The sequence below is a fragment of the Vicugna pacos genome, chromosome 4 (genome assembly GCF_048564905.1).
Source record: "Vicugna pacos chromosome 4, VicPac4, whole genome shotgun sequence".
Taxonomy (NCBI): domain Eukaryota; kingdom Metazoa; phylum Chordata; class Mammalia; order Artiodactyla; family Camelidae; genus Vicugna; species Vicugna pacos.
In genome coordinates, this window is record NC_132990.1 from 39,105,236 (window position 1) to 39,120,032 (window position 14,797).

The 14,797-nt window shown below is 38.0% G+C and overlaps 2 protein-coding genes across 7 annotated transcripts in view; one reads left to right on the forward strand and one right to left on the reverse strand.

Annotated features, from left to right (window-relative positions):
• ABHD17B (abhydrolase domain containing 17B, depalmitoylase) overlaps positions 1–10,678 on the reverse strand; it is a 39,944-nt gene extending 29,266 nt beyond the window's left edge. For all 6 annotated transcript variants that reach the window (XM_072959588.1, XM_072959583.1, XM_072959584.1 and 3 more), the window contains exon 1: positions 9,944–10,678. The gene's annotated coding sequence lies outside the window, so the exon portion shown is untranslated. The remainder of the gene's footprint in view (positions 1–9,943) is intronic.
• The window catches only part of C4H9orf85 (chromosome 4 C9orf85 homolog), a 55,608-nt gene continuing 51,488 nt past the window's right edge, over positions 10,678–14,797 (forward strand). Inside the window, exon 1 of the mRNA XM_006209364.4 lies at positions 10,678–11,141. Coding sequence (XP_006209426.2) covers positions 11,040–11,141 — 102 coding nt within the window. The 5' untranslated portion in view covers positions 10,678–11,039. The remainder of the gene's footprint in view (positions 11,142–14,797) is intronic.

Here is a 14,797-nt window from a genome sequence, read left to right on the forward strand (position 1 = left end):
GTTTCTGCACTGTATGCCAAGTACTGCAAATGGAGAAGAGTGGGATACAAGGAAAGGGAAACAGAAGCTTGCAAAAAACAGTTGAGGCAAATCCTCGATACCAGATTTGAGAAGAATCTGATACCTAGTTTTAGGTATGTGTCTAATGTGTCTCCGGTGTAAATACTTGTTTGGGAGGAGGGAAAAAGCAAGTATTAAAGATGAGTGATCCACTCATCTTTCCAAATGTCATCAATTGGGTTACTAAACAAATATCACCTTAGGCATGAAATATTAATCTCATCTAATTTTTGGCATTGCATACAATTTTTACCTTTTAAAGAAGTCTTATTTCACATTATATACACCTCATTTTTATAAAATAAAGGAATGGCAGAAATAGCAGCTCAGGAGTTAGGAAACACAGGTTCTAGATATAATAATTCTATTTAAATGAGTTCTTACACTCTGCAACTGTCTTGATTTTAATGTGAGAAGTTTCAACTATAAGATCTAGAGCTTTTCCAGCAAGAATATTTTTTTATGCAAAATCCTCACTCTCCTTTGTAATCTGCCTGGATTTTTGGGGGCATCATATCCTATGTTCACATTGTTGTTCTTTATATAACTAGGTATGGTTCCTTTCCTCTCCATACCCCTCCAGAGGAAGAAATGTGATTGTATATTCTATTTAAAATTCCAAGACTATAAAAATAGCTTCTAAATTTGACATTGCTAAAGAGAACAAAAAAAGTAAAACCTGTGGGAACACTACTGAAATCAAATCAAAATAGTACCAAATAGCAGGTAGTTTTCAATGACCTCAGTATCTTATAGTCTGAATACTAGAGAGTTCAACTGGGAAAAGTCAGTCAATTTCTGTCGCTCGTAATTGTAGATGAGAACAAAGCAACTCCTTTGATTTTTAATCAGGTTACCTTTTTACCCTTTCCCCTGGCTTTTACAAACAAAAGGACTGACCAGGATTATGGAGAATAAGTAAGACAAGAAAAGGAACAACTCAGAATGTGTGAGTAAACAAACAAATGGAAAAATATTTGAGACTAAGTGTGAATTTCTTACACTCATATGTTCTCCTAATCTACAATTTCTTTTCTACATAGCCTACAAGGTAATCTGCTTAAGAAGTCCTTGACAGCTCCCCTCTGTACTTGTAATAAAATCTACGTTCTTTACAGGCCCTTATTAAAGGTCTTGTGTGATCTGGCCTTTGTTCACCCCTCCAAACAATCTTGATACTCTCCCCTCTCACCTCTATGGTTGCAGTCTCCTCTACCCTCTTTCAGTTCCTAGAAAGCATGGTAGCTATTTCCACATCCAGATTTGCACACATGCGTTGTTTGCTCCCTCTCTGACTTCTCACTATTCTAGTCTTAAATGCCACTTTTCCCCTGAGACCTTGTAAATGTCTAATCCAGATTGTTATTCTTTCTCATAGCACCCAGTTCCCCTTTACAAATGAAAAATGTGATCCCTGCCATGTGTGCTTTCTTGATTAATGCCTAAGTCTTTACTATGAGGTCAGGGACCATGTGCGCTTTCTTTAGCAGTTATAGGCAGCACCTGATCAATAATAACCTACTAAATAAATGAAGAGATAAAGAGTAAAGAAAATAAGAACTTGTAGTTTTACCCAAGACCTGACAGAATATAAACCGAGATAATGCTAAATATAATAGGTTTTGTTTTGTTGTTTTGAACCAGGATTCACAACAGTAGTGAATATAATTTACGGGTTGAATCTTTCTGGAAACCATAATTAACAAATTGTGTTTCTATTTATATTGCATTCTATGCATTAAATAAACACCTTCTGACATACTTAAAATCCCTGAGAAGCAGTTAAATAAACAGGCCAGTAAGTTAAGGATAATTATCACATGTACAATTTACTAATTTGCCAACTGGAGATGTTTTAGCTGGCTAATATCTATTAACTAACTGCAACAGCAAATTCCACTTCCTGATTCTCAAGCTACAATACTGTATTTTTATATGTTAAGTTATATCATGAGTGTCCTTTGATAAGGATATAAAATCCTTTTTTTAAAGGATTTTTAAGTTATTTGGATAGTGGTCAAAAAAAAAAAAGAAAGTTAAAATGCTTCCCAGTTGATTACTTTGGGACCCATTTTTGAGAGCATAGTACTCACAAATTATGTTGAAGAGTTAATTTTAATTTTATATTGGCAAAAGCTGAACATCATCTTTTATATTGGTAAAAGCTGAAATTTGACTGAATTTCTTTTGGGATGGAAAGCATGGTAATGGGAAGGATTTACATTCTTGAAGCATTTACTTTTAAAAGATTTGGGTATTTAAAATAAATGAGTGATTGGTTCCAGTAGCTCCCAGGTGCAGCATAATGTCCCTGACTGATATCAATCAATCAGAGCCCCACTGTAGGCCCCTAAACATTGATTCCCCCTCTCCCCATCCCTGTATTACTCTTAATTACTTTCCAGTGCTATCCTAGGCAGAAGCAGAACTTCAGAATTAAAGAGAAGAACACGGAACTTAGCTCAGTTCTTCACTTTGGCAGCAACCGTAAAAAATGAGTTACACGTGATGATTAAAGATACACTGTTATAGTTGATTGGGCAATATTTACACTTCTATAAGCAAATGAGTTTATGCATACAGGATAATATTCCCAAAGTGAGTCAAGGTTGGGTAGAAAGCAATGGCACAAAATACTGAGAACAATTTGATTTTCTTTTCTCTGGAAGTATTTAGATTTTACAATGGCTTTCAGCAATTTAAAAAATAAGCCATAAACAAAACTGAGAAGTATCTAATAAATTTACAAAAGGAAACAGTCTGTGAATTAATGCTATGAATTTCTCTCAGTTCCTTCAGTTTATCAGTCATTTTATTAATTTCTTAGAAGTTTGATAATGAAAACTCTTACAAATCAATTTGCAAAACAAATTACAAAAGCAGTTTCTAATATGGAGGAAATATTTAGTTTTCTTGAACACAATAAAATGTTCAGCTATAATAACTTAAGTTTGTTATGAAATGGTAACAATGCACTATACTTTTGTATATAAAGTTGTTATTTCATGAGTCATGAAATAAAGTTGTCACTTCTTGGCATGAGTGGTTTGAGGCCTGGTACTTGACCACAAAAATTTTTTTTACCATTCTTCAGCAAAATGAGAAAGCTAAGGACAAAAGTAGTAGGTTTAATAAATTTAAAGATTTGCCTTCTATTTGGAGATTATATCCTTTCTATGTTTTTTAACATTAAAATATGTCTTTTTTGTGAAAAATGAAACTTTTGTCAAAAACTGAAAAATGGTAGTAGATACTAAGTTTTTCTGGAAGTGATTGTACTGGGCAAAACTTAAATTGGTACCCTCTTATTCTTCTTCCCCCTTTTTGGAAATTTGATTGGTCCCCTCTAAATTAAAAGTTTTAGAACTACCTGGCTTTGAAACTAAATATAAATGCAATCAAATCACAGCTTAGTTACCTTCTACTTTGTGTGGTTTTAGACAGATTACTTCTCTGAGCCTCAATCTTATCTGTAAACCCTGCAGAGTTACAGGAAACGTTAAATGAGACATCTAAATTCCTGCCATAGTAGATGCAGAAAAAGATGTTCTTGTTTACTTGGAACAGGCAGGCACATATTTAATAATCTCTTTTTGGACCCTAGGAATCAATTAAATACTGATTGCATTTCCACTCCGAAGTAGTGTCACTCCCTCATGACCTCCACACATTCCTCAACACATATTCTTAGAGGGTTCCAATGCCTCTACTGTCTTCAGAGACTGCCTAATCAGTTGTTCTCTCCGTATGTTTCCTGTACCTTCAGCCTCTTCGGAACTCTTCTGGTTCATCTCTACTGTATTCACGAATCTCCTCTTAAAGAAAAAAAAATGTGTATCTATATTTAAGATTCTCTGAGTATCCTTCAGAGTCAAACTTCTTTACTTCTTATTTTCCTCTTATTTTTGTTTAATTCACCCAAACCCATGGCTTTAACTCCCATTTACTTACACACTAGTGATTGATGCCTAATCTGAAAATCTAAATCTCTAGCACAGACCTCTCCCCTTAAGCTACAGGCCCTGAATATCTCCATATGTATTTTTCCTTCTTCCTCCAGCTCCCTCTCTTCATGCCTTTCATTCAGTCAAGGCCTAACTCCTATGTATCTCCCTATCCCCTCAGCTACATCTTAGCTCAACCACTTTTCATTCAGAATGTCCTCAATGCATAAGTTTCTAAAATAATCCTCACTCCATTTGATATGCAGAGAGTAATTTTTACTTTTAGGGGTGGAGATTGCAAAGCTAGAGAGTAAAAAATTATCAGTACACCAAGTAGGATACAAATCAGATACAAAAAAAAATTGAGGTCACAGTCTGCAGACAGCATTTGCGGTTGGTGGGGGAGTTTATTACAGGAATTATTTCAATTGATTTTAATTTTCAAAACACATTTAAGAATAATCTAAATTCAGAAGCCAAGTAAGTTTACTGCAATTGATAAACTGATAATGTCTTCTATTTTCGTTCCTGGAGGCACTTGCTTTTACACTTGAGGTTTGTTGGGATTGGAATGGAGACTTGCCTACACCAAGTTAATGAGGTTATTTTAACCCTCCTTTTTTAGTCATCCTGACCTACATCAAGAATATACTTATTCTCTTAATCCTACTCTTTTACTGTGACTATACTCTAAAAATAAACCTTAGTTAAAGCCAAGGAATTTCTTTAGCAGTATGCATTTTTAAGGATAAAGACCCTTAGTTGTATTGCCTTCAGTATCACCTCAGACACGGTGAGAAGCTTCATGGGAGAAAACTGCAAATAAAGTCATAACTAAAGTATTGTTTACATCCTAATGATTTTCCAAAGGCCACTGATCCAACAATGTAACACAGGCTATAAATTTTTGCTTTTGCGCTTTAAAGAGAGTCAATGTAGCAATATTGTAGAAAGGGAAAAAGAAAGGAGCACAAGAGAAATATAACCAAATATATTCAGATTTGGCCCACATTCTCCTCGGTTTTCTGTGTAACTCTATGCCATCTAGCAATGTCAATTCCTTCAAGGACAAGATGATACACATCCACTATCTCCATCACAAAGATTCTATGTAATGATTAATAAGCTAATGTCTGTAATACAATTTGAAGCTCTAGTATAGACACTGTAAATATAACACTTCACAACAAACCTGCATGAAATGATTTTCAAATTAAAAAGGTTTAAAGGAAGTTTTAAAATGATTATATGCTAATGAAATGTATCACTACACTGGTTCTTTCCTTTGGCATTTCACAAGGGTGAGGTGAGATAAAATTTATCAGCTAATGACAGAGGTTATTATACGCTGTGACAAATGCTATAAAATAGAGTGCTATGTGAGAACAGGGATAAGATGGGGGAGACAAGCTTTCTGTTGTTATCTCCTTTAATCTTAATAATACGTTTTTCAGGTTATCATCCTTTTGCACATGAGGAAATCAAGGCTTCAGGTATGTTAAGTCAATTAACTTATTCAAGTTCACACAACTTAAATGGGAGAGCCAGGAACACAGTTATAATCTACTATATCACTATAATTTCCTAAGAACACATTAACATAAAAAATAGCAATTTCAGTATAAAAGGTAGTCATTTTCACTTAGTAAATCTAGATTCCTAAACACTCCACTATATAAAAATAGCTCATGTGTACTTAATATGTAAATGCAAAAAAGTAAAACTTTTAAAAGAAATTATAACAGAATCTTTATAATTTCAGGATAGAGAAGACTTCCTCTAAAGAAAAAAAAGCACAATCAAGTAAGAATAAATTTGACATTAAAATTAAGAACATCTAGTCATCAAAAGACACCAAATTTAAAGTGAAAAGGCATGCTAAAGACTAGAAGATATTTGCAAAGCCTACTAAGTGTTGTTATCCAGAATACATAAAAAGCATTTACAAATCAGTAAGACAAACAATTCCACAGAAAACCAGAATAAGTAATTCATAGGGAAAAACCATGAATGACTAGAAAATAAATCAGAGAGTTCTCAACTTACACACTAACTGGGGAGATACAAATAAAAACTACAACGAGGTACTGTTTCTTACTCCTCAGAATGGCAAAACTTAAGTCGAAAGTATTTGGAAAGTGGGAAAATAGACCCTCTCACGCATTACTGACAACAAACACCCTGGAGAGAAAACTGGTAGCTATCTAACGAAATTGAAGAAGCAACAGCCACCTTCTGTTCTAGCAATCTACTACTAGATTTATATCCCAGGGCAGTCTTTCTCAGTGACGTCTTTTTAGTTGTTGTAATGAATGAGGGGAACTACTGAATAGATGTCAGGGACAGGAGGCACTCTTGATGCATAAAGATAATGCTGCCCCATGTCCCATGACTTTAGAACAGGGGAAGAATAAAGTCAGATATTAATAAACAGAACCTAAAGTATATTTGTCTTGTTTTAACATAGATAAAAGATTTTAAAGAATGCAACCCCTCTGTAAAGAGAGCAGATTCCACTTTTATTTTTGTTCAAACTTTATGGAAGTTATTAGTTATTTCAGAAACTCCTTTATCAACATCAGTGCTTCTATTGATATTTGAATGCCAATTCAAGACACCTGCTTAATCTGCATTATTAGGCGTCCTATTCATGGTGATACTATTACTGTGAAGTATCTGACTACTGTTTCTTCTAGCAGTGCTTCTTAGACTGTAATGTGCACTCAAATCACCCAGGAATTTTGTTAATATTCAGCATCTGAGTCACTAGGGTAGGGAGGGCTAGAGGTTCTGATTTCCAACAAGCTCTCAGAATTCTGATGTCACTGGTCTACTACCACACTTGGTAGGCAAGATCACACAGTGTGGTTGAGCCTAAGCATTTACAGTGAAATATACTATTTAGTTATAAGTTACTTCTTTACTTTAGTAAGGGTATTACTTTATTTAAAATATGAATGTAAGTTTATTATGAATTTCATTCTAGGACAATATTGAGGAAGTTGTAAAATATTTCTGTAAAAATGGAATACAGAGTCAAGAACTGCTACCCTAAAGGAAGTCTTGCATATATACCTAAGTAAACATAAACAAGAATATTCCCTATGCACTGTTTAATAAGTAAACAATTGTAAACAAAATGATCAACAGAAACTTGATATAGTCCCAGAATGGAACACATACAATATGACAGTAAAAATAAACTAGCATTACCTGAAAAAACATAGATGAATTTTGGCATGTTGAATGAAGAAAGCAAGCTACAGATACAAAATTTACATTTAAAGTCTTAAAACAATCAAAGAAAAACTATATAAATGTTCATGAATATAAAAGAACAAATACTATCACAACATGGATAGGAAGGATGCCTGTCAATTTCAGTTTGTGGGTGGGGAAAAGAGGGAGCAGGATTTAAGAGGGGTACTAACTACAGAGCAAACTTTGTTTTGTAGTTCTATTTTTTCAGCTGGGTAATGGGTGCATGGATACTCATTATATTGTGTGTTACCAATACGTATTATTTCTCATTTCACCAGAACTGGTCAAAACTGTTGGGCCTAGATAGGTGTTTGGAGAACACTGCTCCAAAGCAAAAGATTCAGGACTAGAAGTCAGAAGACCCAGAATCAAGTCTCAATTCTGCTTCTTACAAATTGTGTAGCTTCAGGTAGTTCAAATAATTAACTTCTCTAGGCTTTCTTTATTTCATCTGTAATGAAGTCATAAAACATCACTTTTCCTAGCCAACTCACAAGGCTGGGTTTGAGAGGCATATTTATATGTGATAAATTTTTTAACAGCGTAGGAGAGGTAGCAGTAATTTTTGAGAATAGCACAATCTTGGAGATATAAGAAATAAAATCTATCAGTAAATAAACCAAGTCAATTTGTCACATTATTTTCTTAGCATCACTGCTTCTCAAGATACAACACCAAGTTATATTTTCTTCTTAACGTGGAAGGAATTTTGAGTTTATCAATTCCTAAATGATGGCATATGGATAGACATTCTCCCTATTATGTTTCTTAATGCTAATTCTTCACCAAGGAACTGAAATTCATAACACCAAAACAAAATAAGAGAACTGCATTTAAAAGTACTTATTTAATTAAAGCAATCAATGTCACATAACCAGAGCAACTGCTGGTTCTCACTGCCCTTTCTGTGTAAGTGAGCAGGTGGCACATTTTTATTAGCCCTTTGTTACAGATAGAGAAACTGACTCAGATGTGGTATAGCTTGCCTGGAGTTGTAGACCAATTCAGTGACAAAACTTGGAACAGACACTAATTGCCTAGTTCTGTGTTCATTTAACTACAAACTATCATTTTGCTATGATGCTTTATGGTAATTCTGTTTGCCACAGGAAATAGAAAATTCTTTGTCAGATGTCATTTCATACACATTTCAAAATGGGCAAAGATACTCAAGAAGCAAGCCACTAATCAATTACAGTACTGCACAGCGAGGGACAAAATTAAAACTGCCTAGCCTGCTAAAAATCTAATCCTATCCTTGCCAATTAACCTTATTAATACCAGAGTAGGAGAAAAGAGAGGTCAAAATATGGGTGAGGGTGCTATTCATTTCCTCCTGGATCTCAAGTATTATAGCAACTATTACACAACAGGGACCTTATTTCTTTTGTAAGTTGAAACATGACTATCTCCACAGCTCTTTAAGTAAGCCACCATCCCAACTCCCAAAATAACAATTTACCAACAAGTAAAAAATTGGACTTCCAAATTAGAACACTGACAATTATGATCACTATCAAAATATTGGCATATTAAGCATATAATATGATTATATGCTATAAACATATTAAAAGACAAACAGTATAGAGAAAAGTTCATTTTACTGTAAATCTTGTTAATGTAAACAAATACTATCACAACATGTATACACGTACCTGTCTTTTTACTCAGACTCATTAGGCAGTTTTAAATGCTGACACAAGATCTCCAAAATTCTTTTTATTAACTGGAGCCATAAAAGTGAATTATCTTGCAGGTCAAGTATTATATATTACAAAAAAGTATTAAACATGAATATCTTTTCATAACCTAATAGCCCAAATTTAAAGGTCACCCTCCATGTATTCCGTTATTCATCCTTTTGCTTAACAAATCCACCTCACACTGACTTAAGGCACCGCTTAAGAAAAGTTGTGACCTGGCACTGTCAGAAATCCCACCATGGATCAAAGCTTTCAACATTTTAAAAAAAGAAGCCAAGGTTAAACTCTACAAAAATCCTCCATAACAGTACAATCTAACTTAACAGAACTTTCCGTTTCAGGGTTAAAAAAAAATCCAAACAAAACCCTCTGATTTTTCAATTGGAAAACAATTCCTGATCTACCCTAAGGTTCGAAAACAGGTAAGGGTAAATTTCAACCGTATAAAGAAAAAGAGTCTATGACGGCCGGACCAGAACACACAAATCACCAGGCTCGCGGCAGACTGGATCTAAAATCGAGGCTGGCACACACGAGGACACTCAGGAGAAAGCTCTCAGGCATCGCGAATCTCACAGCGAGCCAGGGAGAGGAATGTAAACCTGGCCCCATCCTTCGGTCCACAAGGAAAACAGCAAAGGAAGTGAAATGAGACCCTTCTCTGCAAGGAGGACCGAAGAGCTCCCCGAGTCCGTCTCCCGCCCCCAGACTCCCGCAACCTCACCCACAGCAAGGACTTTCCTGCCTCTCCCCTGCACCGAACCAGCAGAGAATCTCCACAAAACCCCAGATCCGATCAGGAGTGGCTTCCCCGCCTTTCCCCGGCGCCGAGAGGGATCCCGGTCGCCAACAACAAAGACGCCTCCCGCTCCCCTCCCCCCGCCCGGCCCGGGCTCTTCCCTCCCACGCTGCGGCTCCCGGCCTAACCCCCTCCCCTAACGCGGCCGCAACGCCGGCCCCCGCGGCCCCACGCACCTGCACCTGAGGGCCTCAGCCAAGGCGTCAGGCTGAAAGGGCCAGGAAGGTACCTCTGCCGCCGCGCTGTCCTCTACAAGGCGTGATCCGCGCCGCCGCCGCCGCCGCCGCCAGACTCTCCCGGCCTGCGGGCGGGCCCGGCCGAGGAGGTGGGGACGAGGGCTGCAGCCCCAGCGCCGGGACAAGGAAGGACAGCGGCGCCCGAGGGGGCCGGCTCGAGCTCCCGAGTCTCGTCTCGCGCCGGCCCTGCTCCTCCACACGGGTTCGCGTTCTGCTGACTAACGGCCCCGGCGCGAGGCGCTGGAGCGGCCGCCTCCGCCGCCGCCGTCGGCTGCTGTCGGGCCTCAAGTCCCGCGCGGCCGTGGTCGCAGCTGCCGCCGCCGCCGCCGCCGCCTCCCTTCCTGGCACTGCAGACACCACCCAGATCCAGCAAGGTCTTTCTTCTCTTTAATCCTTTCTTTGCTCCTCTTCAGCCTACCAGCCGCGGAGCTCGCTCTCGTGGCAGGAGGGAGGCTGGAAGGGAACCCAGGGGCGAGCACAGCGCTCGCTAAGCTAGGAGTTGGTCACTGACTGGAGGAAGGTGCCAAAGCTGACCCGGGCTCCAGCCTGAGAGCGGGCCGGGGGAGGGACGCGTTCTGCTTAGCCCGATTTCCACCAATCACAAACCATCCCGAGGAGCCAAGCGCCGGGAGAGGCTGAGCTGAATCGGCAGGAGGCGGGGATTGCGGAAAAGAAGAGCCAGTAGAAGCAAAGCTTCCCCGCCCCTCCGCTTTGATGGACTGTCACATTCGGACCAATGGGGAAATTCTCACTTCAAAGAAAGCAGGATTTACTCGCGAAGTTTGAGAGAGAGGCTGCGGGGAGGAGGAGGGGTCGAGACTGGGCCCTGTAAAGGAGCCTTGCTGGAGATTTGGGGGCCAGAGAGTATTCTTTGACCTCTGCGAGGAGTCACGTGGGCTTCCGGGGGCGGGGGCAGAAAGGCTGGAAAAGTTCCTTCCGGGTCAGTGATAGAAGCGTGAACTCCATGGAGTAGTTCCTGGTATCTATCTTTCCTGCATCTTCCTTGTCCCAGCGCGAGGTGATTGTGGTTTACTCGATGAGCTCCCAGAAGGGGAACGTGGCTCGTTCCAGACCTCAGAAGCACCAGAATGCGTTTAGCTTCAAAAACGACAAGTTTGATAAGAGTGTTCAGACCAAGGTAGGAACCTGCCTTTTGCACTAAATCTGACTACTCCGGGAAGGAATGGTTCCGTGGAGGGGAAAGAGGGAAATGAGAGGAGTTGGCTAGGGCGAATGTGGACCGCAGCCCAGAGTTAGTTTTGGCTGCAGTGCATCCCTTTCTAAAATGATATTCCCACGCCACTTCTTTGACCTGGATGTGTTGTCCCCTTGTAAATATGTTCGGCGTTCAACATTTAACTAACGGCGTTCTACATTTAACTAATCGTGCAGAGTGAACGGGACCCCCATCAAACCTAAAGTGCAGATGGGAAGATAGAGTCAAGCGCTCCCCATTTGGACCACAAATTTGCAGTAGGAAAATGATGGCGCGAGTGTCTTTTTCACATTTTGCACCAAGTTTATGCATTCACTATTTCTTTTTGGAAAATCCCAGACCCATAGGTTTATAGCGAGAATGTCAAAGCTCTTAAGCGCTCTTAGCCCCATTACCAATGTAATAGGGAATATCTGTCTCATTTGTAAGATTGTTTTGAGAATCAAATTATTTGATGAATGTAATAATGTTTGTTTTGCTGCTTATACTCCTTTAGCAGATTTCTTTAAGCTGAAGAAAATTCAAACTACAGCTAGCCAGAGGTCTTGGGTTGTATACAGCTTCTAATTTGCTGTTAGGTATTTCCTCCTATTCCCATAGCTGTATGGAGAGGAGATAACTGAAAACAAGGGCTGCTTGGGGGCCACCATCACATCAAATAAACCTGATATTAAGATAAACTGGAGCTCAGATTTACAACGTGTGTGGCTTAAGTGAGTCATTTAATATTTAATTTCTCTGACTCTTACTTTGGTCTCAAATGAGAAACCTGCCAATATTGTTGTGAGGCTAAACTAAATGATTGTGTATATATTACATATATATATATATATAAATGATCTGGATCATAGTACATGTCAAGCAAGTGATTAATTTCCCAACATTTTTTTAAGAAAGCGAAATGACTGTTTAAGGTAACCCGTGACCTTTTCCTATCCTCTGTCTTCCCTATACAGACATTTAATGAGCATTTTTCATGTACAAGGCCCTACGCTCATGAGTATACAGTGTTCAAAAGAGTTGACTCTGCCTTCAAGGAACTTACAGTTTTCTGGTCATTGAGCAATAAGCACAAAGACAGATAATTATAAATTATGATAAACAAATTCTGATGAAGGGAAGGACAGTTGAGTAAAGAAGATTGAGGAGGAATATTTTCAATTGGATGCTCAGAGGACTGCCCCTTTCCCTTAATTAGGTTCAGATTCAGAAGTTTGTGACCATCATCAATAGGTAAACCAGAATAAAAAGCTGTGCTATTCCAAATGATGTCTATTTTGTCCTTTATTCTTACTTTAAGTTTTTGCACAAGCGTTTAATTCTGATTGTTTTTCATAATGTGATAAAAAGCAGTTTTAATAACTATTTAGCTACAGTGTAGCTTCTGTACTTCTTGTACTTGTACTTGGTCTGTAAGTTCTTCCTAGACTTCTTCTACTTTCCATTGTGCATTTTCTGGTTTTATCTAACAACCATGTCATTATGGTCTTAAATTTTTTCATGAGTCTCAAGTTCAGTCACTAAGTTTCATTTTATCACTTTTATCATTAATTCCTTTGTCTCTTTTAAATCATGAGGATGTCTCATTTGTCCATTATTAGAACCTACCAGGTGCTTTGTTATTGGAGGTTCTAACAAAAACAGCAAGAAGTATTTTACTGTTAAAAGATCATTAGGTTGATGGTTCATCTGTCTAATGGAGCACTAATAATAGTTGGTTGCATTCATAACAAATTCTTTAACCAGTTATGTGCAGCTGTCTAAAGCCAAGATTTTGTCAGAAGCATCTGACCCTGTTTTCATTCCTGTGTTTTATACCAGAAAGTTGTTTGATTCAGTGACATCTTAACAAAGGAGTGGTAAGATGTGTAACTCTTCTTGAAGGACTGTAGTAACAGTTGACTACTTGTACCTCATTATTTTGTAGGTCCTGCATGATAGTTCCCTTTCTCCCCCTCTGCCAAACTTTCAGTTTGGCAGGACCGAAATTAGAAGTTGGATAATGACCAATGTTTTGTTGGAAAATTTGTCTAAGTAAAGCACCTGCTCCCAAAAGGAGACAAGTAAAAACTATCTTCATATACTTGAATATATTCTAGAAGAGGAGAGAAGCTTGTTCTATGGGATTCCAAATGGCCAAACTTGAACCAAAGGGTCAAAGTAACAGAGATGGATTTCAGCTTAATATAAGGACACAGTCTAATAGTGAGGAGCGTTCACTAGGATTTTGTAACCTCCTCTTCACTGGGGTTATTAAAAGAAGCCTCTATACCCATTGGCCTGCAGTGCCCTCTCATGACCTGCAGAGTTGAGGTGGAGATGGGACTAGTTTAAATGTCTTCTAGTCATTTTGGTACTAAAATGTTGATTATATCAAGACAGCCTTGTGTCTCTTACTGGAAAGGCAGTGACATGTAATGGAAGGACACTGGGCCAAGAAAAAAGAGCCACATTTTAGCCCCAGTTAACGTTGTTTATTTTGCTTTGTGGTATTAGACAGTTTACATATAGCTTTTAACCTATACTACAGGGTTAATACTATCTCTTGTCTTACTTTTCTTTCATGTTTGCTGTGGAGATCGTTATAAAAATATTTTTAAGAAATAGTGGTACAAATATGAACTAAGCATAATGCATATGATAGTTTATGTGGACTTGCAGTTACTCAAAGCCTAAAAAAATTAATTAGGGAAGAAATGCATATTTGTTGAAGAATATTGAAACAACAGAGAAATGTATAAAGTAAAAAGTGAAAGTACCTTTTTCCAGGCCTATTCTTCTTCAGGTGTACTCACTGTTAGCAATTTGATATGTATGTTTTTAGACATCTAATACAATATATATAGTACATGTGTAATAAAAACATGTTTCCTTTCTCATTTAGTAAAGTAGGTATGTCAGAACGTAGAGATAAAGCTCATTCTTTTTAATAGCTATATAATATTCTATAATATATAGGTACATTAACTTATTTAATTGGTTTCCTATTAATAAACATGAGTTGTTTTCATTTTTTCATGATGACAAATAAAGCTGCAGTGAAATTATTGTAGTCGCATATTTGTTCAACATATGTTTTGTGGTTCCAAACATTGTGCTAGATGCTAGGGGTATAAGGTTGAGCATGATATACAGCCATGCCTTTAACTGAAGCTTTGGTGGGCACTGTGACAGGCAATCAAATAATCTTTCAAGTATGTTAATACAAAAGGCAGCAAGAGATACGAAGGAAAAGCCTAAGGGAACCCTGAGAGTGTCTAGCAGGAACTCTTGATTAAGTTTGTAGGGTTTAAGAAGGCTTTCCTGAGATCTGAAGGATGGATAGCACTTAAGTAAATGAAATGAGAAGAGCATATATTATCTTCTTAAGGATGCTTTTTGTTTCACATGTGTGGTTAGCATTGTTTTTACCAGCATGTCTGAAAGTGTTAGGGCCCCAGGATCACTTGATCTTCTTGATAGGGCAGGAATTAATTTCATGGTCAATTCTAGATCTCACTTTTAGGGAGTCATAGTATATATTAGTATAAAGTATCCAGATGTTTTGCAGTTCATAAAAAGTTATTTAACCAAAATTT